This window comes from Phaenicophaeus curvirostris, chromosome 12 (assembly GCF_032191515.1).
Source record: "Phaenicophaeus curvirostris isolate KB17595 chromosome 12, BPBGC_Pcur_1.0, whole genome shotgun sequence".
NCBI classification, from domain to species: domain Eukaryota; kingdom Metazoa; phylum Chordata; class Aves; order Cuculiformes; family Cuculidae; genus Phaenicophaeus; species Phaenicophaeus curvirostris.
Genome location: NC_091403.1, coordinates 16,441,020 through 16,465,911, shown reverse-complemented (window position 1 = coordinate 16,465,911; position 24,892 = coordinate 16,441,020). Strand labels below are relative to the sequence as shown.

Genomic DNA, 24,892 nt, shown 5'->3' with positions numbered 1-24,892 from the left:
AGCTTTCTGGCAGAGCCACGCCCAGTTCCCTGATATCTGTGCACTCAGAGGACACAGACGATACAGTGAAGATAGAAAATGAATCAACTATGTGTTTAATGAGGACAAGGAAGAAAGATGCTCTTTATGCAGCTGTAGTCTAACGTGCTGACAAAAGTCTGTTTGAATGGATTGAGAATGCTGATGCCATCTCGTAGCCACAGAGGCTTTTCCTGCTTCCTGATTGATGTTGTATGAAGTTGTTACGAGAAAAATGCCTTCCTATGTTCATGGAGTTGGCATGCAGTAAACAGAGATGTATGGATACGAATGTAAGGTGGTTGTAAATGTAGCCCTGCAGCGTTTTCAGAGTGATTATGTGGAGAGACAGAAGTAAACAGCATGGTGTATTGCTTGCCTGCGACTTCCTCTCTAGCTAAGTTGGTGCCCTGGATTTGGAGTTATTATGGGTTCTCTTTTCCCAGAGCAGAACCGAGGAATAAGAGGGCACCGTAACACAGTGCCTCTGCGTATGCAAGGCAAGCTTTTTCCTCCTGGCCTCTGTGGGGGCGAAGAGAAAGTGCGATCTTTGTAACAGGGCAAGTAGTATCAATATCCACCACTTTGTCTGAAAGCCACAGAACCGAAATTTTTTTTGCCTTTCTTCACATCCTTTTCATAGAAGAAATGCACAATTATTTCCAAACTCTCCCTTTACTACACGTATATACACATTTATGGATAGATTTACTTTCACTGGCTGGGGCTCCAGAGAGTGCGTATTTACTATGGACTGAACTTTGCTTATGTCATTAGATCACAACTCTCCTTGTTTTCAGTAGGTTCCAGAACAGCCTGCCTTAATTTTTTTTGCTTTCAGAAAAGCACTCCATTGCTGTGCCTCTGTGACTGCTTGGAGTGGTGAGACAGGCTGCAAACAGGAGAGAGAGATGAAGAGTGCGGAAAGTGCTGACTGTCCACTCGCAGTGCCATGACAGAGTGTCCATGCCACCAGGTAAATGGAAATGAAGCTCTGTGTGATGTATTCCTAATACTTTCAGGAACAGTACTCTTTTCTGAGAATGCAATTTCACTCCTGTTATTAAGTTTTATTCTCTTTTATGCCATCTGTTTTAGTCAAGTTACTTTATCTATTGTGACTGCCTGCAGTGTTGATTAAACCACCAGTATTATTCTGTGACACTGAGGTATAACCATTGCTTGCTGCCATGCAATGGAGTAACTTGGCCTTATTAACTGACCAGTTACTTGATCTACATAGGCACCATTTGAAAAGAGGTGTGCTGTTCCTGACAATGAAAGTAACCCAGGAATAAAGGGATTGCTTGAGGGAGAGCTGTACAGTCCCTGGCCACGTGAATTCTACTGGCTGTCCAATAACATTCAGTCTGTCCTTTCCCCCTGTTTTAGCATTTTGAAATTAAAGGTAAGTGGAGTATCACTCCATAAAAGATCAGTGTTAATGTAATCATCTCTGTGAATCATCTACTAGAGAAAGAAAAGGCATCGTGATTGTTTTAAACATTATCCAAGACTCAAGCTGTGATGCAGCAGTTTGCAAGGGTGCCCCACTGGTTCTGATGATTTCAGACCTTCCCCAATAGCTAAACTTTATGACCACGAGGGTGAGGATGAACTTTGGCTATGACCTAGATCTGCAATTCACAAGTGTTTTTCATACAGCTGCAATAATATTCCAGAAAATGTAATTGGCCTTTTACTTCATTCACTTTTGCAAATGAAAATAAAGCTACTGTGAGAGCAGATCTTTTGCTAAGAAAATATTTTTTTTAATATTTTTGTAGCTCTGTCAACAATAAAGGAGACTCACAGTCTAAAGTCTTTCTCTAAACCTTTTTAATGGAAAAAACTTCATAGAAAATATCCTTTTGCTTTTTTAATAACATATAACTATATACATGATTAAGAATTGTAATGAAAAGCTGCAGGGACTGGAAAAATGTTCTGTCGGGTCCATGCAGATGATACATTTAAAAAAAAGGATTTCACAAATCCATGTACATCAAATGGAGCTGCAGTGACAGGGTTGAAAGAAATGGCAACCCTATATTATTTACCTGAATGTACTGGGAATAAAGCACAGACATACAAAATACACGAAAAGAATACAAAAGAGTACATTGTGTAAATGCTGTTAGCACAGGAAGTTCCTTTTTTTAAAAGGAGAAAAGCAGCAAAATCTCCTTTTTCACATTTACCTTGAAATTTAAAAGATAACTAATCTTTTTATTTGCTGTATTTTGTTTTTCTTCACTCTGAGATACACTACAGTCAAATAATATGGCATTTGCATTTAACAACTCAGAAATATTTTGATTCATGCCTGTGTCTGTGAACGCACTGTCATTTCTGAATAACATTGTGTATACCTGTTGCTTTAAAACCACATACAGTTTGACATGACTTAGAAATACAAAATATTGAGGGCCACCACACTACAAAGTGCTGGATACTCTTGTCTTGATCCAACCACACTGGACACACACTAGTTCAGATCTGAGAGGTATTCCTCAGAGAGTAACGGAAGTTAAGAACATGAAGAAATCAGGTCTGGAGCTCTCAACAGTTCATAGTATAGACTCTGCAGCTAGAAAAACTGTTACACCTGAGGTCACATTCTGTCCTTAGACCCCAGATAATGTAGCTACACAGTGTCAATGATTTACTGTACTTTTAAAATAAATTTTCTTAATTCTAAGTTAAAACATAAAATGAACCCTCTTTAAAAATATCTGGGGAATCAATGAGCTTTGCAGCTGGAAAGAAGAAAGAGATGGTGTTAAGTTTGTGTGTTACAAGTTGGAAGAGGTTCTGTTGGCAGCAGGTAATAATGTGACACGTTTTAAACACCTCACTTCTAAAGGAGTTCTAAAAGAACCCCAGTTCTAAAAGAACTCATCCATATTTTTGTCCTGGGCCAAAAAAAGAGAACAGACATAACTGAAAAGTCAGTACCAGTAAGCTCACCTTAGGCTCACAAGCATGGTGAGGATGGCAAGCCAGCATTTAGTGAGAAAATAAAGTCCAGCTTACTTCTTGTCAGGTGGACTTTTACTGGATCCTCCCTGCTGTAACGAGTATTTAGTAATTCCCAGTGTAATCACAGGCAGTTTAACAGCAGACAAATAAATGGAGTCTGTGTGTGCATACACTTTTTTAAAAAAAGCAAAAAGGTGAAAACAACAACAGTAACGACAACACCAAAACTAGACAAGCTGTGAAAGCTGAAATATTCTGTGAAGCCTTGGGATCTGTTCCCATTCCTAACACCCTCTCACCATGTCTGGCCATGCTCTTTCGGCAGTCAGGTAAAACCTTTCAAGTTCCTGTAAGTGAGGGAGGATTTTTGCTTATAGCAAGACATCAAGTAATGATGAAAATAAGCCTTGAAAACCAAATCATTGTGGGTCATGAAAACCAAATCTCACTGATAATTATTTGGATTTCATTGTCCATGTAATGGTTTCATTCCCTCCCCAGTTTGACCTCTTTATGTGAGCATGCTAATTGGAAAGTTGCCAGTATGTCAGTTTTGGGCTCCTTACCCTTCAGTGTCTTTTCTTTCCTAAAAACATCAATGATACTTGTTTATGTGGTTCCCTGCAAGCATTTTGGGTAAAATCTGGCTTGTAAAGCCCTGACTGAAACTATAAACTAGTCCACGGCAGGTCTGTTTGAGAAGGCAACCTGAAAGCAGTAAGACTTATTTTGTTTATTTAAAGAAGAGCATGCATGCATTTGCATTTAACAGTTTTATAGCTAGAACCATTATTAAATGATGCCCAACAGCAGTTTTGTCTCTTGTTATGATTTGTTTTATAAAGATGTAATGATTCTCAGGAGAGTTTTATGAAACCATGCAGAGTTGATTTGCATTCCATACGCAGTTATGTGCCCACTATATATGTTGCAACTTAATTTCTTAAATATATATTGTGTAACACTTTTTATTCCTGAGTGCTGGTCTCCATAAGGAATAGAGAGGGTGGCATCATGTGCTCTTCTGCACAATGTGGTCCTTCATCATTTTAGGAGTTCTTCTGCGGGATCTTTATTGTCACAGTTTTAACTTCCGAATATTCTCTCAATCCACATTCACCCCTAAAAAACAAGTTGCAGCATCAGCTTACAGAAGGCATTAATCTCTTATCAAGCATAAACACACAAAGTGATTCCTTGCTAAAGTGTAACCTAAAATTCTCAGTGAAGGTTTCTGTTGTACTGAGATTTCGTGCAGGTCTTTCCTTTCGTGTCATCTTTCAAAAAACCTGAAGACGAAGTTTCATTTTAGGTCAAAAGAACAATGCTCCAGCACTTGATAAGAATGGTATAAAACACAGAAATACTCCCCGTCCATCAATGGAACTGTTGGGAGTGAATTGCGGTCATCTGTCCTTTCCAGACCTTGAAAATGTTCAAACAAGGTGACCTACATCACTGTCCAGTGAAATTACTGCTTATATTTGCACTCAAGAGAGAAAGCCCAAACTAAGTATTATGGAAAATGAACAGCTCTAGATAAAGATAATTGAATCCAAACCCACTAATCTTTTTTTTCCTTGACAAAATATCCAGCAGCAGAAGTCTGCATTTGCAGGTTCTCTGAAAGAGTGCTCAGCTTGCTCAGACTTCCACTAGACTTACAGAGAGGACCTCTTTTTTTGTCCTGGCACATCATCTGGTTTAACGTTCTCTGTAGTGCTCGAAGCTAGCCACTTGCTGGGTCCCAGTCATCTGACACATGGCTCTGAGGGGTACATGTTCTGCTTGACATAAATTATACTTAAAAAAATGGATGTTTCTAAATGCTATGTAAATTTTGTTGTAGTCTCTGGCCTGGTTCGTCTCTTAAACAACTCTGCCGAGGTTTAGAGTGGGTATTGCGTGGCTTCTTGTGAGTAACAGAATCATAGAATAGTTTGGGTTGGAAGGGACCTTAAAGAACATCCAGTTCCACGCCTCCTGCAGTGGGCAGGGACACCTCCCCCTGGATCAGGCTGCCCAAGCCCCATCCAACCTGGCCTTGAACACCTCCAGGGATGGGGCAGCCACAAGTTCCCTGGGCAACCTGTGCCAGGGCCTCACCACTCTTATCGTGAAGAAATTCTTCCTTATGCCTGTCTTCTCTGAAGTATAGCTATTTCCAATTTGCTCTGCATGTTTTGCGTAATGATGAAGTGTGTTCTAGTCACATCATTAGTTAAGTTCTAATGTGTCTGCTGGCTGCTGTGTGTGTAAAGAAAACAATGTCTGCACCTCAAAACAGATACAGCTCGAGTCTGGGGGTATAGTATCTCCTCTATATAAACTCATACAGGGATTCTTTTGCAGAAGCTCTTGCAGACATTTGTTTCTTGGTTAAATTTTTATCCCTGCCCCTAAAATACACACAATACTTCTTTACTTATATGAAAATCTAAAAAGTGCTGACGTGTATGTCATGCCGGCATGTTTACTATTCGACACTACCTTTCCTTTGGATTTCCTTGTGCAGAATTTAATGCCAACGGCACCATAAAGAATATTTCAGGGGAATTCCTCAGAACCTCCTTCTAACAATTGTTGCTTTCAGAATGGCATGAGGTGCAACTGTTCAAAGCAATTTAACCCCTCTACATGACCTTGGTGTTGCATAACCTACTTTGTATTTACCTCTACACCATAAACTTTACACAAAATATACCATCAGTGGAGGAACTTCCGTAACCTTCCTTAGAAAGTTAATTAGCTTGGGCAGAAATATCAGTATTTGCCAGCCCATTTCGCTCCATCTGCAGTTTTGAAAACTTTCTGATGTGCCTGTTGGCTTGGTAAACCTTACATGTGATGCAGCAGTTGATACTTAAGTCAGACTCATGATTCAGTAAGTGTTTTAAGATTTAACAGAGTCTAAGGACATGCAAGGAAATACATTAGTACAGTTTTTTTGACATGTGACGGCTTCCCATTGATTTGGGCGAGCCCACCCCCTAGTTTTCACTAGGAAGTGGTAAATTTGGCTCCAAAGAATGACCAAAACCTTTAGCTATTCTTCAGACTCGGCTGAGCCACAGAACCATTCCCTTATGGCTCAATGGAAGCTGTCACTGGGAGACGCGTGAAGCCCAAGAACTACTGCTAGCAAGCCTCTCTGTGTGAAAGTTTCTGCTTTGGGCTGTGGTTTGGCTCCAGACACCTGTGGGACACATTTTTAGAAGTCAACAGTTAACCTAGCCAACAGAGTATCCAGTGCCTTTATGTATATTCTAACTGCCAGGTGATGTCTTAGCTTGGTCTGGCAAACAAAATTACATATATTTATTTGTCTATTTCTTCAGCTGAAGGCTTCAGGGCCTTATACGTTTGTTTTCTGGCTGAAAGTGTGAAAGAGGATGTATGTGCTGAATTCTAAGGCAAGTATTTTTGAAAAGTTAAAAAGTTGCTATTGCTGAACAGGAAAATGGGTTATTCCAGACATTCAGAGAAGAGTCAGCACGTGTTCAGTTAAGGGCTCGCTTGTCCCCACAGCCAACTACAGGGATGTAGGAAGTAGTCATGTTCTATGACCACTTTGGCTCTTCTTGGATTGCAGTTTGGTATCACAGTGAGAAAAAGGGTTGTGTCTGTGAAAAGGGAGGTGCTCAAGGGTCAAGTTTGCATGATATCATATATATGTGATATATAACAAACTATCCCTTGGTTGTGTAGCTGTGAGGGAAGGGGAACAAATTGCTCTGCAAAAAAATAAGTATTACATACTCTCTTCCCTCCCTCAGACCAAGAGAAAAAAGACAGGTAAAAGAATAATAACTCCAAGCCATTCTCCTGCTCTCATTTCTTTTCAGAAGTGCAACCATACACTGCTGCATCTCAGAGCTACCCAGACAATAATAATTCCTATGACAATAAACGACAGTTCTGAAGCAGAGCATCACCCCAGTCCCTTGAAGACATTTGGACAGAGACCAGAATTTTGTGGGGTTCTATCTAGTATTACAATGGCCACGTGTGGCTATCTGGGATGAGTCACCTGATTTTTGGTTACAGGAGCTAAATTTTACACCACTCAGGTAGTGGTAAGAAGCTTTAAAGAAGTGTAAATGTGAAAAAATCCCTCTCTTAGATTCCTTTAAGAATACAAGAATACTTTAAGTAGCCTTAATGTAAACAGGAATCAGTTGTATTGTGTACATGAGTTCTGGTTCTCTACTGGTATGCTTTGTGGGAGTGTAAAATGAGTACAGCAGATCTTAGCTTTCTGTATTCCTTTTTTTTTCCCATGTGTGATAAAAATCTGTGAATTTAAATGCAGGAACAAAACAAGTCCAAGACAGTACAGTGCAGCACAGACAGCACAGTGGCACAATTACGATCTGCCTGTAACACAGCATTGGCTTAGCAATGACACACGTGTATGGGAGCTTTCTCTTCATTTTTCTTTTTGTTATTGTTCCTTAATTGCCTGACTTAACTTTATTTATGCTGTAAAATGTATCCCTTAAAAACAGTGATCTAAGAAAGCGTGGTATTTTAATAAAAAGTATGCAGATATTAATGCAGGGGCGGAGGTGAATTAGAAGGTGATATTTGATCAAAGAGGTTCTGAAAGGAGTAGAATAATTACTCATGAGCAGGTTTTTAGGCATCTTTGTGAAACAGAGATTATTTCCCTTCCAAACATGTATTGTTTATGATGAATATTTTCAAAGCTGCAGATGCAAATCAAGTGTACAACTACTGTCGAAGATTCCGTGGGAGCTGGGATGCTGCCTGATTTTCCCCTCCTTTCAAAAACTCTGTGGTATCAATATGTGCATATTTTGCTTGCACAGTTAACCTCCCTGAAGTCAATGGGGTCACTCTTGGGTGTCAAGTTACTCCTGTGTTCTGTTGAGCTTAGTAGTTTTAGAATATTTTCACAATGATAAGGGTTAGATGAGCTGACATATTTATGCCAGTGTGAGATCACCTCATAACTCATGAATGTGGAGAATAGTATGAATGTGTTATTCAGATACTCCCTAATGAGGTAAAATATTTCAGACTGCGTAGACTTATTTTATAGGTCAAGTTGTGTACTTCAACGTATTTAAAGTTTTAAAGAGTTTGACCTTACTTTAGTTTTACTGCTGAGTTCGCCATTAGCCATAAGCTATTTTGAAAGCTTAGGTGAGACGTATCTGGTATACATGCCTCCTGCACAGAAATTAATTGAATCTTTTGTATGTGTAACCAGTCTGGGGCTGATGCAATTGCTAAAATTCCTTGTGGTTGTAATGAGAATTAAAAACTGTTAAGACTTTAAATTAGGTACATAGGACAGTGGAGGTCCATTTCTAAATATTTGGCACTTAGTTCTAAATGGGATAAGAAAAGACAGAAAGCTTTGTAATGGAAGGTAATTTTTTGAAAGGGATGTAAACACATTTGTCTATCCTTCTCTGGGGCTGATTTCATTTAACATTGTTTATAAATCTGGAAGACATAGATAACTTTTTAATAAAATTCAGATGTACCTATATTAATAAATGTAGGAAACGGTAAAGAAAGGAAAAAATAGCAAGAGAGACAAAATATACAGCAGTACCAAGAACAGAATCTTTTTGCAAAAGTGCTGGTTACTGTGACTAAGAAAAACACTCAGAAAACGTAGGTTACAAGTTCAGAAAATAACTTGCAAAATGTTCTATTCCTTTCAGCATAAGAATGGGGTTCCAGTAACTGGGAAAACAAAGAAACCCTAAAAAACAAAAAGGAAAAGAAAATAGTCTTACCATGCAAATGAATTGCATTTAGAACTCACAATGATTGTCAGTCATCTTATATTATGCCCTGATCCTCAGATGGGAATATTTCCTGATCTTAATTTGCATTGAAGGATTCACTAATGTTTATTAAGTTGTAGAGCTGAAAAGAGTTTCGAAGACAGTAGTGTAATACTTACATCTCTCTCCCATTGCCAGACATTTTGAATCCTCCAAAAGGACTTTGGGCATTTAAGGCATTGTAGCAATTTATCCTGCAACAGGAAGAGGCATTAAGTCCAACTGATCTGTCAGAGAGACAGCTCAGGGAGAAGTTGAAACTTATGGAGCTAAGGACACTGCATAACTCTTAGTAATAACAAACTTGTCTCATGTTGAAAAGATATGAGGAATTTATACCACAAACCCAATATTCTGTTCCTCGGTCATAAGGAGAAAGGGATTTGGCTTGTGAGAACTGGAGGAGGGTACCAAACATTTGGACACAGCTTCAGTAATGAATCTGCTGACAAACCTCTGTTCCAATTAAACTTAAAATTGCCCTTTTTCTCCCTAATTTATCATGGATATTTACCCAGGCTTGACATACTAAATTGTAAGCTATTAAACTCTACAGGTGGCATTACCTATTCCTTTAGCACTAGAAAGAAGAGATTTCCTCTCAGTTCCTTATTGCTGCAGAAAGTACATGACTGTTTGTGCCTTTAGGAGAAACCTCACAGGGTTCCTCAGCTCTACAGAATGGATCATTTCTTCTCTACTGTGTTTGTTTGCAGAACTGCCGGTCAGCAGCATGGCTGCCATGCTCATGGGAAGCAAGGTGCTTTCCAGTTTTGTGATATCATTCCCCTGCAGTGAGCACAGTCACACCACCTCCCTACAGCTGGTCCATGTCTTGGTTAGTGATTCACCACTAGGATAGTCTAGATAAATATTTTTCAGACAAAGGGTGCAAAACTGAGGTGCCGTAATGATTCTGAGTCAAACTCTTTATCTCCAAGAGCAGGGGTGTGATAACTTCTGCCTTACCAGACTGTCCCAGCCTGCATTGCTGAAGAGACTGTCAGGGCCTTGTTTATATCATTTGTAAAGACAGCAGCTACCAGCCCAAAATCAGAGTTGTTGGCTCTCTCTATAACTTCATCCATGGTTTTAAATCTCAGTATTTCTTGAACAGGTCCGAAAATCTGCAACAAAGATTTATCATTAATTAATAAACCAGCCCACTCAGAGGCGTTTTATTCCTGTTTTAGTCTGCTTTTTTAATTGTCTTCTCTCTCCTGTCATATCTTTTCAAATTCCTACAGCAAGATTTAATAGTGATAATATCTGCCTGTAAAATTACATGAATTTCCCAAAGCACTTGCCACAGTGGAACTCATCCATTCTTCCCCTATCCCTTCATTGAGGTCTGAGACTTTACAGCCACTGACGAAAACTGAGCTTCTTTACCCAACTGTTGTCATAAAAGCTGTGTGCCTAAGATGTTCTGAAAAGATTTTACTCTTTTTTTTTTTTAAAATATAGTGATAATTTTCACTCTAAAGCTTTTGTTTTGGGAAGTAAACAAAGGGGAAAGAAAATAATATTTAGGGCATTTTAAAATGATGTTGCCCGTATGTGTGAATACCTCCTCCTTGGCAATCCGCATGTCATCTGTTACATTGGAGAACACCGTAGGTTCAATGAAGAAGCCCTTTCTTCCTAGCCCTTTACCCCCACATTCAAGTTTTGCTCCTTCGGTAATGCCACTTTGAATCAGTTCCAGGATCTTATTGTATTGTTTTTTATCAATCTGAAAGAGAGAAGAAGCCATTTGATTTGCAGACCACATGCCTGATGATCAAGTCAAAACATTTTTTAGGCAAGTCATGTCCCAGTGAGTAGGCTCATGTTTTAATACACTACTCTGAGCTGGAGATGCCAAAGATCTACAAATAGCTGTTGACTGTAACCTAGAGCTCAGTCGCCTTAAGGATGTGTCTCCTTATGTATGAGGCTCAACCCACATTCTTGCTAAGCAATCTATGTGGTTTATAAGCACAAACAAACCAGATCACTATTTTATGTCCCAGGTTGAGTTCCTGGAAGTGGTATAAGCCCAGCTCATTATTAGTGGCAGGGATGTTTTCTAAAGACATATTTCTAGTTCTGCCCATCTTTTGCTTTGAATTCCTGTCTCGCTAGTGATCTACAAGCACACTTATAGTTGTAGACAATTCTTGGACGTATATGCCCACGGAGACTTTTGAAAGCTTCTTGCAATTTATTGCTGTATCTTCGGGGATGAAGATCAGAATCTTGCTGTTAAAGCTGGGATGCAAACTTATTATTACTTAAGATGGGGGTTTTTGCTTAACAAGAAACACCTCTGAGCTGCGCAGATTATCTGCTCCTCTAGTATTTCAATCTTTAAAACATTTATCATGTCAGCTACCCTGGACTGTGAGTGAGTATGCACTGACTCTCCTCTGTTCTAGAAGAGTCTAAAAGCTTCCAGGCACCTTCTAGGCTGTAGAGCTGAAGCACTACCAATTTACCTGTGGACCTTGTTCCGTAGTTGGGTCAAAAGGACTTCCCACAACTCTCCTCTTCGCGCGTTCTACGCTTCTTCTAACAAACTCTTCATAGATTGATTCTTCCACATAAATTCGTGAGCCAGCAGTGCAGCATTGACCTTGATTGAAGAAGACCCCTTGGTGAGCTTGTTCCACAGCGTAGTCCACTAGAAAACCAAGACAGCATATGTTGGTCTGAAACATAATAGACACATCTCCTATTGCTCCAGTGTCACGTGTATTACACAGTGCCACGTTCCCAAACAACGTGTTATATCATGACACAAGCCACAGAACATGGTTTAATACCCTACTGCAAAAAATTAAATCAAGACAGTGTTTTAGCAGTCTGTATGAGTAGGATGGTCAAGAACAACTTCACCGATGTCTCCTATGCCAGCAACATGTAATTTATCAACTAAAACTCTTAAGAGACCCTAGGAAGCAGATTATGCTCCACATTATAGCAGTAGAGGAGAGTGTGATCCCAAGTTTGCACTCGGTTTAATACTGCATAGGAGAGAATTACAGCCAAACAAGTACTTGAGAGAGTTTGACTTTGATAATGGCAAGACCTTTCCTTTCCCAAAAGCCTGATTATTTTTTTGCAAGACAGAAACATCCACTTGGCCTATAGAGGGAACTAGGTAAGGCTTTAAATATATAGGTCAATTATAAAACAATCAACCCTTGATTTCTACTCTACCTTCCTTGGAGGCACAGACAACACGCCCACTATCCAAGCAGGAGAGAGGGTCAAGTCATATTTAGGCATTCAGAGCTAAATTCTCCCATTTGGTGTAATAGATGACTAGACAAGAATATCGAATTAATCCTTAAAGAGTGATGCCCTACAGCACTGTAATAGCTCTGTTATCAGCTGTAGCATTTCAGAATGTGTCCTAAGGTGTAATCATTTATGGAATAAACAAAGCAACAGAGCTTTACTTTCAGCATATGCTAGACAACTCCATCTTACAGCAGTGTCTTATTCTGCCCTCAGTGAGGTCTTGAAAAAAAATATAGAAGGTGTTCCCTGGACCACATTCAAATTTTCCCAGGCAGTTCCAGGGAGATTGAAAACACTAGTGGACAGAACTGATTAACTGATGTTTCTTCCCCTATTGCTAACACAGTTTTTCACCATGAAGGGCTCTAACCATTCCTCTGTTTTTTTTTGGTGCACTAAACTTTCAACAGCTTTGTCACGCTTTCTGCTAGCTTTAGGCACACAGTGTTCCTCAAACAGAACAAATATCTCCTTTGGAGCAATGAGCAAATTATCCGCTGTTCTTAAAAAATCAGACCTCTGATATCTGGATCTCAGGTCAGGTGTTGGTGGCTGTAATTATGGGGAGACCAGAGAGCTTTAGTATGAAATACTGTGGAAGCTTTCCCTAGTCTTTCAGACACTGGTAAGTTTTGAAAACAAATACAGCACTGTAACCAACCCTTGTAATTCATGCTATTCTATTCACTTTCCTCTTTTAAATTAAAAAAACAAATCCATATGTCTATTTATTTGGTTTACAACGTTCTCAGAAAATGCATTAAGTGCAGTGTGCTTGCACACAGCCTGAAACAATAGCTCAAAACAAGGTGTGAACCGTCCCATTCATCTTAATGGGGTGTTAACGTCAAACCCTTCTGCAGACAATTCAGATAGCAACATTTTTTAACTATACCATTGCTGATCATTTAAGCAAAAACTTGAGGTTTGTGTTTTTATCCTGTCCTAAACAGCTGTCCTGTACCTTCTCAGGTGCCAAAAATCTCAGCTGCACAACACCATGCAGCTGCCAAGATCTTCAGCTCCCTGCTGGCAGTGGCAATGAGGAGATATCAATACACAATTCTTCAATTCTGAAAATTTAAAAAATAGGATAACCTCCAGTTATAGCTACTATCAAAACAGATTAACAAAGCAATACTGCACTGATTAGATTGGCAAATCAAATGTAAATTGGAACTCTCCCTTTTTATAATTGCTGTGAAGCAAAAAAAAAACCAAAAACAAAAATCACAGAATTTCCAGAGTTAAAGCACCAAACCACCTTGCTGCAGAGTTTAGGATCACAAATACATGTGGGACTATGACTGGGAATAGCAACATTTCTGTATGCTGTGGTATAACTTCTTTTCTGTTCTCTTGTTGTGTGCTAATCTGTGGGTCCAAGTGTTGCCTTTTTATAAAAAAAATTGCACCTTAGTCTGCTTCTGTAAGATTAAAAAGTTCAATTCAATACAGTTATATCGGCCTGTTTCATTTTGTATGAAAGATATGCCTTAAAAAAAAAAGATGCCACACAAACATGTTTTTAAGAGAAATATGGAAGTGCTGACTTACAATCAGCGTCTGCAAAAATAATGTTTGGGCTTTTCCCACCCAGCTCCAGTGTAACTCTCTTCAAATTGCTCCTTCCAGCTGCTTCTTGGATCAGCTTCCCAACCTGAAAGGAAATGGAGACACATTTTACAGGGCATGTAGTCATACAGCTCACTTTAACAGCCAATGTTGGCTGTCACTGGAACAGAGCTTTGAATAATCCAGCAGGTTCTTCAATCCAAGCAGATTCTCATCAGCAGTGGAAGCTTTCCAGGTTTCTTTCTAGAAACTGAGAGGGGACAAGGCAGAGCACAAAGTGTTTGTACCCTTCACCCATTTGTATCTGTGCTAAAACAGCTTGGGCTTTATTTTAAGGAGCTTTAGGAGGGCTAAATTAAAAATCTGAAATTGTTGTAACTTTAAGTACTTCCAACCAAACTGTTGGAACGTTCATATGGTTTTAGCTACTTTTATTAGGAAGTTTCATTATATAATTTTTAGAGGGGGGGATGAATAGAACCGGTATCTGAGTATGTATTAAGATTATTACTGTTCATTAGTAATAACTGCTATTGTACTTCTTTATATAGTCCAGGTGTTAGTTACCCCCAATAATCACTGCATTTAGCTTCCTACTCACAGCTACTAAACTTCTAGCTAGCCTGTTTGTAGGAAGGCATCTGTTCTTCTCCTCAAAATACAGTTTTCAGTGCCCAAAGGATTAAGTAGTTTGACCATGAAAACACTTTCCAGAATATGTCAAACGCTGATGAAATCATCAGCCTTTTCTGCAGGATTAACAGCACACAGCAGAACACCAAGTAGGGCAAGAAGGTATAAAAGCACCATCCCAGACCTGACTCTCAGCTGCATCACAGACAATCTTCATAGCAGTTGAGAAGGTCAAAAGCACCTCCAAAATGTGTTTGTAGATTGTGAGGTCAGCTGGAGCAGCCACAAATTGTAGAGCTCACCGAAGAACATGGTCTGATAGCTACATATTTGACGTGTTTTGCATCAGTACAGTTGAAGAGGCAGCTGTACTCCCTGGAAATTCTCCCCTCCCCGGAAATTCTCCCCTCCCTGGATCAATGAATCCAAAAATCCGATTTTATACTATTGCAGTGAAAGTATGCCCATCTTGCAGCTAAGGTAGTCATCACAGGTAGATTTAGGTCCATGTATTTACTATTCGGAAGTCTGAGAAACTTGGTAAGAGCTTTCTTTTAACTGAGACATGTTTTAGGGTCACATAGAATGAACTGAGATGGGAGTGAATCCACAGCTGGACTTTTTTCTCTATGTACTCTATTTCTCTGTACTCTGACATCTCTAGCTGTTTTCTGTTTATAAGGTCATGTGAGTGAGATTCCTTGCAGTAAGGGGTTAATGGATGAGAAGCTGAAGCTCTTAGAGAACTGAAGGCAGTCTGCTGGAGAAAGTTAAGTCAGCACTGGAGCAATCAGAAAGCAAATGAAACAGAAACCAGGGCCCCCACAGAAAAAAAACAAAGCTAAAACCCCACAGGATAATGAAGGAATTGTCAACCACTTCGTGTACCTTTGTGATTAACTGTTTACCTGGTGATATCACAGGCAAGTGTAGCTGAAGTTATTTATTTTTTTTAAAAAAATAAATTAAAATTAGCTTCTTTTCTTTACTCTTCTATTGATGGAATGGAGTGTTGACGTTATCATGAAATTCCTTGCATATCCCCTTAATTGGAGCTGATTTTATTGCTGTGTTTGACTGACAGCCAGAAGTGAACATGAAAAAGAAGGACCTTTCCTGCCCTCCACCCCATCACACACATAGAGCACGTCATCTGGAAATTCCAGTCTCCCAGACTGTGCTGAAAATGTACACTGAAAATGCGTGAGAGTGCTGTGTTTATAGCCAGTGCTGGCCAATGCCATTCACACCCTCACTACCTTGAACCTCCCTCTCTCAAAGAACAACCACCACTTATTTCCCGTCAAAAAATCATGAAGAGCAGAACAAACTGAGGAAGCTAGGGCAATTTGTCCAGCTCACCATCTCCCCACCTTCCATTCTACCACTTTTGTCTGGGTAAGTAAAGGATTTTGGAAGGATTCTACACAAACAAGCAGTCGGCAAGTATCCAAGTCCCAATATTATGTATATGGCAAATACTAAAGTCCAAAGGTTTTGGAGGCAATGGTGTTAATTTGGAAAAGTATGGCCCAGAGTACTGTGAATGCAGGGAGGTGGCAGTCAAGTTTCAAGTGTAAACATAACAGACAGCTTCCCTATGTCCTTCCCATCAGAAACCAGTGTAGACATCAGGATGGTAGGGCTCCTGCTGCTCAGCATTTTTGTTCACTGTGCTCCTGTTGTGCCCTGTGCACTTACAAGTTGAGAAAAGTATTGGGGAAGGAACCAGTGCTGTGATTATATGGTGACAAAGGCAGCCTTTTGTGACCGACCCTCTCTTTATGGAGCAAGACAGCATGAAAGGGATAAGTGATAGTGTTGCAATCTGTATGGTCTTTCAGTACATGCTTCCCATGGTGTCTCTCAGCTCTATCCATGAGCTCCCAGTAGGCAGTACAGCCCTGCGAGGGAACATTGGAAGAGGACTCCTCCACAGATAATGGAGCTGTGTGATTATTCAGCAGGAATGTTGGCAGAGAAAGTCCTGACTCCCCACCTTTGTTTTGAAAAGGCTTCAAGATTGATATCAGGAGTATCCCAGGATAGCTTGTGAAGTACCACAACCTTGTAAGCTGCCTGGAGGGTGAGGCAGATGTAATTTGGCCCATCTCAGAAAACAATCTGTTACTCAGAACAACAACAACAACAAAGATTAAAGAAGCACTTCTGTGGCACTCCTGTGCAAAAAAAAGCTATATAAAGAATAGTCCTGGAAGGGTCTTTTTCTGAACTGTGAACTGTATGACATTAGGAATTAAGAGTGTATCATGATAGAAAACATTCGATTGTTGCTGATTTCTGCCTTCTACAACTGGACGTTTAATATCTCTTTCAAGAGGAGGCTTATGCAGTCCCATTTTGAATACTTTGTGCAGAAAAAGTCTGTAGCTTTTCATGCTCTTTTAATCGCCTGTTCTCAGACAGAAATCAGTGTTTCTAAATGGTACAGGAGGGTTTGCCTGTTGCTGTTAAAGCACCGGAAGTCTCACGAGTCAAAAGCAAACCTCCAAGGTTTGTGGTACTTCCTCTACTGCTCAATCAGGACGTCTGGCTTCTCCTATGCTCTGAAGCTTCCTTTGAGCACAGATACACATTAAGTCATTCGAGAACACCTGCCTGTAGGGGAAAAGCAGTCTGCCTCAACAGCAGGCAATTTTCTTGCGTACTGCCACAGATGAGACTGTGAAGGTAAGAGAGCATGGGAAGGTCTGGTGATTTCATGAACAGTGCCAAAACTGACAAGGGAGACGTGCTTCTTCAGTTACTCAGGCACTAAAGTAACTGGGCTGCCCATCTGTTATGTCTTTCTTGGGATATCGAGAGACTATCTGAAGAACAGGAAATATTTTAAGTTACAAGAGATTGAATAAGTTTGGAAGAGGCGGTATCATCAGATAGAAAATGTCTATGTTTTCTGGAATTGCAGTTTTCTCTCTCCAGCTCTTGAGGCTGTGGATGTCAGTATTTTGGCAAAACCTTCAAACCCATGCTGCTGCTTACTTTGTCTGATATTTTTTTAAGTGCCAGGTTGTATGCAAAATCTTCTGAGAAAGATTTTAGGACCAGGTGTGTCTCCAGGAAAGACAAGTGAACTTCCAAGTACTGACAAGAAGAAGAGGAGCTTTATTTGACTGTGCAATGCCCTGTGGTGAGTAGCAGCACTCAAAAAAGCATAATCAATAATGCAGCCCAAGTAAAAAGGTAATCCCAAACAGAAATTGCTGGAGAATCCTAAGCTGTAAATGGTTTGTTTGTCCTTGGGTTAAAACCTGGCCCTATGGAAGTCTGTGGCTAAGCTCATCTTAATTTTGACAAGTCTGATACACCACTCTATTTGTTTCAGGTTTAAGAAGGCGAATCCTTTTGACACGTCTCTTTAATAGGCAACAACAACAACAGTTGTCCAAGGACAGCTCCCTAAATTGTATCAACAACACCAAGGAAGGAAAAGGGAAACAACTACTTTTCATTCAGGAGGCACAAGCTGTCCAAGATGCAATCAAAAAGATTCAGCGGAAGCAGGAATGAAGGATAATGTAGCCTCCCTAAGTCCTCCTTATATTGAACAAGGCAGGTGTGTAGCATGGTAAGCTAACAGGCTCCTCAGAATAGGTCAAATCACCTTTTGGATTCTTGTTGCTAAAGCAGAAAATGCCAGGATGTTATTCTTCATGCTATCATCCAAAACCAGCAAGAGACTGTGTGATCCAGTAGAGCTGACAAAAGTCTACATCATGCATTCTGACATTCATCTCACTTTGGAAATGAAAGGAGAATCCTGCTGAGTAAATTAGAATCAGTGGTAATACAGCTGTTAGCTACAAACATTTGTTTGGCATGAATCAATCTCAACTTTCCTGTAGTTTGCTTTGATGGTTTCTCTGGTATCTTGTTGACTAATGATGAGATCATGGTTTGTTAATCTAAGTGCATAAAGAAAACATTCTGCCAAGCAAAATGCAGACTCTTTTGCTGAGGTTTATTGCAGTTGTTTATAGACCTTTTGTTTACACAGGCATCCAAACCAATTTGTTGGATATTTATTTGGGTTACTCTACAGAAGTGCATGAACACAGACCTGAATCCTATCCTTAATCTGTCTGCGTTTTAATGGGCCATAGTTGGAACAAAGTGGAAGCCAGCCACTTCAGATACATTTCTTGTTGGCCAGGTCTTCAAATGTTTTGTGTGCTATCTGTAATTCTCATCTTGAGCGTGTTTAACAACTGGAGAGAGTTGTAAATTGATTTGGAGGTAACACATTTGATTTGCACAGAAGTTATTAGAACTCATTAAACTTTTGCAACAAGCAAAATACAATTTTTAATCCAGCCAGTGCTTTAAATAAATACACGTTTTTAAATGTATAACTTCGTGCTCTCCATAAGTCTCTAATCTTAGGCCCAGAACATATTGTACCCAACTACCCCCTGTGCACCAGGAAATCATGGGTGCACAGTTTCCATTCAAGTGGAGCACATGCGTATGGACATGGCCAGACTGTGTGCAGCAGTCAAAATGGATGTATTTGCAAAGCTTCTAATTGACTTCACAGATCTGAATGGAAAAAAAGGCAAATAAAAAGTAAGGCAGCTTCTGATGGCTGCTTTTCTCTGCTATTTGAAGGCCTATTACCTTTGCTGCTAAGCAAAAGTTCTCTCAGAAGGAAAGAAGGTAATCTGAAGAACCTCTCTGTACCTCATCAGCACTTGTCTTGGAAATAACTAATGTCTAGTGTTCATTTAACTGGGGAAGAGACTTGTATAACCTCTCCTGAACTTTGGAGCTCTGCAGCCCAACAGCACATGGCAACCTGAGCTTGGGTTGGTTCTTAAACTCAGAAAATATAAATGAATGAATTTTATTTTAATCAAATTGTTGCTAGCATTTTTTTAAAAGGAACTCAAATAGACAGGAATACATGGAACAGTGAAGAAGCTGAGGCAGAGGGGTTGGAATCAGTAACACAGCATTCTGCTTCAGAAACTGTCAGCCTCTGGCCTGGACAGGCGCACACTCTCCTGGATGGAAAACTGGTTGGATGGCCAGGCCCAGAGAGTGGTGGGAAATGGCATTAAATCCAGCTGGAGGCCAGTGACAAGTGGGGTTCCCCAGGGCTCAGTGCTGGGTCCAGCCCTGTTCAATGTCTTTATCAATGACCTGGATGAAGGCATTGAGGGCACCCTTAGCAAGTTTGCAGATGACACTAAGCTGGGTGGAAGTGTCAATCGGATGGAGGGTATGGAGGCTCTGCAAAGGGATCTGAACAGGCTGGACCGCTGGGCTGAAACCAATGGCATGAGGTTTAACAAAGCCAAATGCCGGGTCCTGCACTTGGGGCACAACAACCCTATGCAGTGCTACAGACTAGGAGAAGTCTGGCTGGAAAGCTGCGTGGAGGAGAGGGACCTGGGGGTGTTGGTTGACAGTGACTGACCATGAGCCAGCAGTGGCCCAGGTGGCCAAGAAGGCCAATGGCATCTGGGCCTGTATCAGAAATGGCATGACCAGCAGATCCAGGGAGGTTATTCTCCCTCTGTACTCGGCACTGGTGAGACCGCTCCTCGAATCCTGTGTTCGGTTCTGGGTCCCTCACCACAAGAAGGATGTTGAGGCTCTGGAGTGAGTCCAGAGAAGAGCAACAAAGCTGGTGAAGGGGCTGGAGAACAGGCCTTATGAGGAACGGCTGAGCGATCTGGGGTTGTTTAGCCTGGAGAAGAGGAGGCTGAGGGGAGACCTCATTGCTCCCTATAACTACCTGAAAGGAGGCTGTGGAGAGGAGGGAGCTGGCCTCTTCTCCCAAGTGACAGGGGACAGGACAAGAGGGAATGGCCTCAAACTCTGCCAGGGGAGGTTTAGGCCAGACATTAGGAAAAAATTTTTCACAGAAAGGGTCATTGGGCACTGGAACAGGCTATCCAGGGAGGTGGTTGAGTCACCTTCCCTGCAGGTGTTTAAGGCATGGGTGGACGAGGTGCTGAGGGACATGGTTTAGTGTTTGATAGGAATGGTTGGACTCGATGATCCGGTGGGTCTCTTCCAACCTGGTTATTCTATGATTCTATGAATACAGAGAAAGAGCTCTGTATGATTTTTCACATATTATTTGGGAGCAGAGTGTGTGAAAAGTAAATAGTATTACTTAAAAGAATTTTTCAAAGCACTAGAGACTCTAAGAAACAGAAAAGAGTGCAAACTGGATCAGAAGTCAGTATTATAAATCAGAAGTCATTTCCGTGATATTATTGTGTAGGTATGGGCTTGAGGCCTCCGAATACTTAGAAGTTTCAAGAGGTACTGGACAAATGCATGGATGACAAGGCCATGGGTTGCTATTAAATACAATCGTCCACATGCACCTTTGGGCTCAGGAAGTCTTTAAATTGTTGATTACCACAATCTGCAAGGCTACAGCAAGGAAAGGATCACTCTACACATTCTCTCTTCTTCTCTAAGCATCTGTTACAGGTCATGTTGCAAGATAAGGTGCTAGGGTGGATGGATCTTTGGTGTGGCTATGTCAGGCTTTATTGAGTTAAGGTCATGAACTTGGCCTTTTGGCTTATATTTCTATGGATTGGGCTCTACCAATATTCATAAAATATTAGCATTAAGTTTATTGTAGGAAGAGCAGCCTATTTTCTGCCTTTAAAAAAACTTCACAGGAAATTGATAATAATAGGCTGGTTTTTTAGTGATTTTTACAGGCAAATGGGGAGTTTCCATTTGCCATAAATGTGTACTGCAAAGTTAAAGAATTTATATTTTTTTCCCCAAAAGAACCTCGTGGTGAAAATTTGAGACAAACCTGTGCTTCAGACATCTAAACTTGAAGGTCTTTGCTTTTGTGCTAATAGGTTTTATCATTAACTTGCTCGGGTTGGAAGTATTAACTGCTTTAACTGATACCTGGCTGCAGTGGGGGAATGGAAGTTAATATCGTGACATTTATAAACACACACACACACATAAATATATATGTGGCTATCAGAAATCCACATCGCTAGAGCGCACAGTTGGCATCCCTCAGACAAGACCAGAGAGGCAAAATATTTCCATTATTATTTCATTAGATATCAAAATCTGTTTGGAGAAGTCAAAGTACAGCTGGTATCATAGCACTGTGTTTAAAATGTTACAATGTTGACTCGCTGTTACAAAAATTCAGTGTTACAGGAAATCAGAAACAATATGGAATAGTTTACACTAACTCAGCATTAAAACGTTCCATCTGTTCTTGCTTTAGGTTCTTAGTGAATTGCTTTTTCATCTCTGTAATGCTTTTCACTTCCTATTAGTAAGGCTTTTAAAGGTAGGTACTGAGTTAGTATAAAACCCACAGCTTTTGAGTTTAAATGCCTATTAAACTGAAGCTGTCTGAAACTGCAGTAAAAATTTATTTTGGCTACAAAAGACAACTTTGAAACCTAACCCATCTGTATTTTTCCTCCTCCAAACAGTGCAACATCCTGTATAACAGAATATTTATCTTAAACAGTGACCGCATATCTTTATGAAAACAATTGTTTCAACTTAATTTATGGGGGGTAATCAGCTCATATTAAAATTTTCAGTATTCCAGGATGAGAATTTGAATTGGTTACAGGAGATGTAATTACTAGAGTAATCCCACAGAATAATCTGGGGTTTAGAATATAGCCTGTGTATATTATATTCTAAAATTGCCATTAAAAAAACATACATTTAGCTATTTCAAAACAACCATGCTAGTATGCAAATTAGGCACACATCTGCAGCTATATTTTACAGGTAATTTATGCTTGTGTACGGTGACTTCCAAACTCGACTGCAGGATAATTCCACCAGAATAATTTATTTGAAAGAATTGAGCTGATCCCTGCACGCCCTGAGCCTGCCAGGGAGGTAGCTACACATATCTACTGGGACTGCTTGGTCAGTGAATATATCAACTCAAATCAAGAACAAATTGACTCACTGTGAACAGCAGTATCCCTGGGACGCATAAAGCCTCCCAGTGCCATGAGCAGGACTCAAGCGTATCAAAGAGAGATGGGATCCCTGGGGTTTAGCTCCCTCCATACAATAGCTTGTCAGATTTTGAATTGAAAAGGTCTGGGTTTAGCACTCTCTAAATATAACCAGCCCTGAAACTCCTGCTGAGATTCCTTTCTGCCTGCCTTCAGACACTGAGATAAGGCCCCTTCTCTCGTGACTTTAGTCTGGAGTACCTCTATCATCCCCACCCCAACCCTGATAACAGCTGGCTTTGCACATATTTGCAAGCAAGATGCAATTTAAGTTTTGAGGGATTTGTTACTCTTTCTGTAGATTACAGCCTTCGTCTTCAGACTGAACCTCCTGTGTAACATCTGCATCATAGATTCATAGTAAGTCATTTTAGCGTCCAGGAGACAACTAACTCCCTTCATCTTCTGGACAGCTTCTTTCTGTCATTTTTGGAACAGTCCTTGGACAATCTCCTTTTCTCCTTGCACTTCTTCCTTTTCAGACCTCATCCTGAATATTCTTGAATGTGGCATCAAAGTTGAAGTACATTTTCCTCAGTTTACCCCCTTCCTCTCCCCTTCTCCCCAAGCACGCCAAGATGCACAAATTATGGATGCTAAAGCAGCATTCATGTGTGCTGTGATATACATGGGATGTTCTGCCTACTTGCATGTGATTCACATCCTCCTAAGCCCACAGGAAATCCCAGCAATATTTTTCCAGGCAGATCTCCTGTGCTGAGGTGCTGAGCACAGCAGGAGTCAGAGCAAAGGAGCCATTTTTGCTTTGGAAGTACTGCGGTACGTAAATTTAAGCTAGGAAGGACAGAGCACTGTTCTTTAGATGTAGCTCTTTTACTCAGTGGTAGTGAGCAATGCAGCACAAGGACTTAATACCATCTCCCTATTTACTCAGATTTTACAGTAACATGTCAGTAAATACTCTTACCTCAGTGGATCCAGTAAAAGCAATTTTATCAATGCCAACGTGAGATGCTATAGCTGCACCAACAATTGGACCAAATCCTGGCAAAATATTGACAACACCTGGTGGAAAGCCAGCCTGTCAAAATAGGAATGAATGAAGGGAAGCATGATTTATGAAAACTGACAGAGCACGTTAAACCAGGCATGTGCTGGTAGTTCCTTCCACACAAGGAGAGACAGAGACATGATTCCTGTCGATTATTCTTACCTCCTTGATGAGGGCTCCCATATAGAGAGCGCTAAGTGGCGTTTGTTCTGCTGGTTTAATAACTACTGTATTGCCACAGCACAGAGCTGGAGCAATCTTCCATGCAAACATCAGCAGGGGGAAGTTCCACTGTAGGAAAAAATAAAAGTTGATAGATGGAAAAACATTGCAGTGATGTTTTGTTTTCAAGATGTCAAGCTGCTACCTCACTTATTTCTCAGGCTGATCCTCAACATAAATCTTTCCCAGCACAAAGCAAGGATTTTATTTTAATTACTGCCATTAAGAAAGCGACAACAGCGACCTTTTAGTTCTTTCTCTCCTGATCAAAGCAATACAGCCCCCACCCAGTCTTCATAAAAGAATCTTCTGTTATCTGTTAATTTTTTAGTCATAACTTTTCATTTGATTTTGCAACCAGCACTTTAATTCCACCATGACAAGTTCTTGCTTTTGATACATTTGGAAAGACATGTTTGTTCACTCTGAAGCATTTTTGATGTAAATATCCTATCCCTGAATATTTCTTAAGACATAAAATTTATACTCAAAAGTATATAATCCTTAATTGACAGGATTACAATGAAACTCCCATAAATCTTCATGCTTGGTCAAAGCATTTAATTTTCTTCAAAATTACTTACTGAGCACTTCATATGGAAGTTACTAAAAGAACAGTAAAAAAAACAAGTTGAGAAACGCTTTTTGCTAAAATAACATTTTGTATCATCATTAATTTCAACTTCATTTAACTGCAGCGGAAGAGGTAGGGAATTACATTAGTTTGATGTACAAACAAGTTGTGGATAAAGGTAAGAATAACAAGCCTTTCCATGTGAAGGCCTGATCCTAACAGGTTCAGTGGACAGTCCCACTAATTTCAGTGGAAATACCAGCATAATAAAAATCACTGCATTTGCACAATCACTCTTCTGAATGCTTATAATAATCTTCTTTGGAAAGAAAATAAAAAATATCAGTCACAAATAGTCAGCCACTGGCCAGAACATGTTACTGCCTGATGCATATCAGCTGCCAGTCTCATGGACATCTCTCTAGCCCCTGGCTAGCTTGAAAAAATACACAACTGTCTTTCCTTCAGTGAACACCCAGTTTTTTACTCCTTCAGTTGTTTATAAACTCTGGAGACAAAGTGATGTTTTAATTCCATCTCCAGTATATAAAACTGGGAGGGGAGCTGTAGGGCCAACAGTGTGCTGACAGCCTGCACTTCTAATGGTATCTCAAGGAGAGCTCTGAAGAGTTTTTAGGGTAGTATATAGCCCTGTTTATGCTACAAAGCTGCCAAAGACCACGTGTTTTGATGGAAGCTAGGATGTGAAAGAGGATGAGGAGTTTAGTGTTAAGCCTGTTGTTTAATTTTA

General features: G+C 40.2%; 1 protein-coding gene across 1 annotated transcript in view; it reads right to left on the bottom strand.

Annotated features, from left to right (window-relative positions):
- Nucleotides 1-1,840: 1,840 nt before the first annotated feature.
- ALDH1A2 (aldehyde dehydrogenase 1 family member A2) overlaps nucleotides 1,841-24,892 on the bottom strand; it is a 56,927-nt gene continuing 33,875 nt past the window's right edge. Inside the window, exons 6-13 of the mRNA XM_069866906.1 lie at nucleotides 23,508-23,636; nucleotides 23,262-23,375; nucleotides 13,671-13,773; nucleotides 11,306-11,490; nucleotides 10,396-10,560; nucleotides 9,795-9,952; nucleotides 8,945-9,019; nucleotides 1,841-4,122 (exon numbers count right to left, since the gene is read on the bottom strand). Of these exons, the coding sequence (XP_069723007.1) occupies nucleotides 4,050-4,122; nucleotides 8,945-9,019; nucleotides 9,795-9,952; nucleotides 10,396-10,560; nucleotides 11,306-11,490; nucleotides 13,671-13,773; nucleotides 23,262-23,375; nucleotides 23,508-23,636 (1,002 nt within the window). The 3' untranslated portion in view covers nucleotides 1,841-4,049. The remainder of the gene's footprint in view (nucleotides 4,123-8,944; nucleotides 9,020-9,794; nucleotides 9,953-10,395; nucleotides 10,561-11,305; nucleotides 11,491-13,670; nucleotides 13,774-23,261; nucleotides 23,376-23,507; nucleotides 23,637-24,892) is intronic.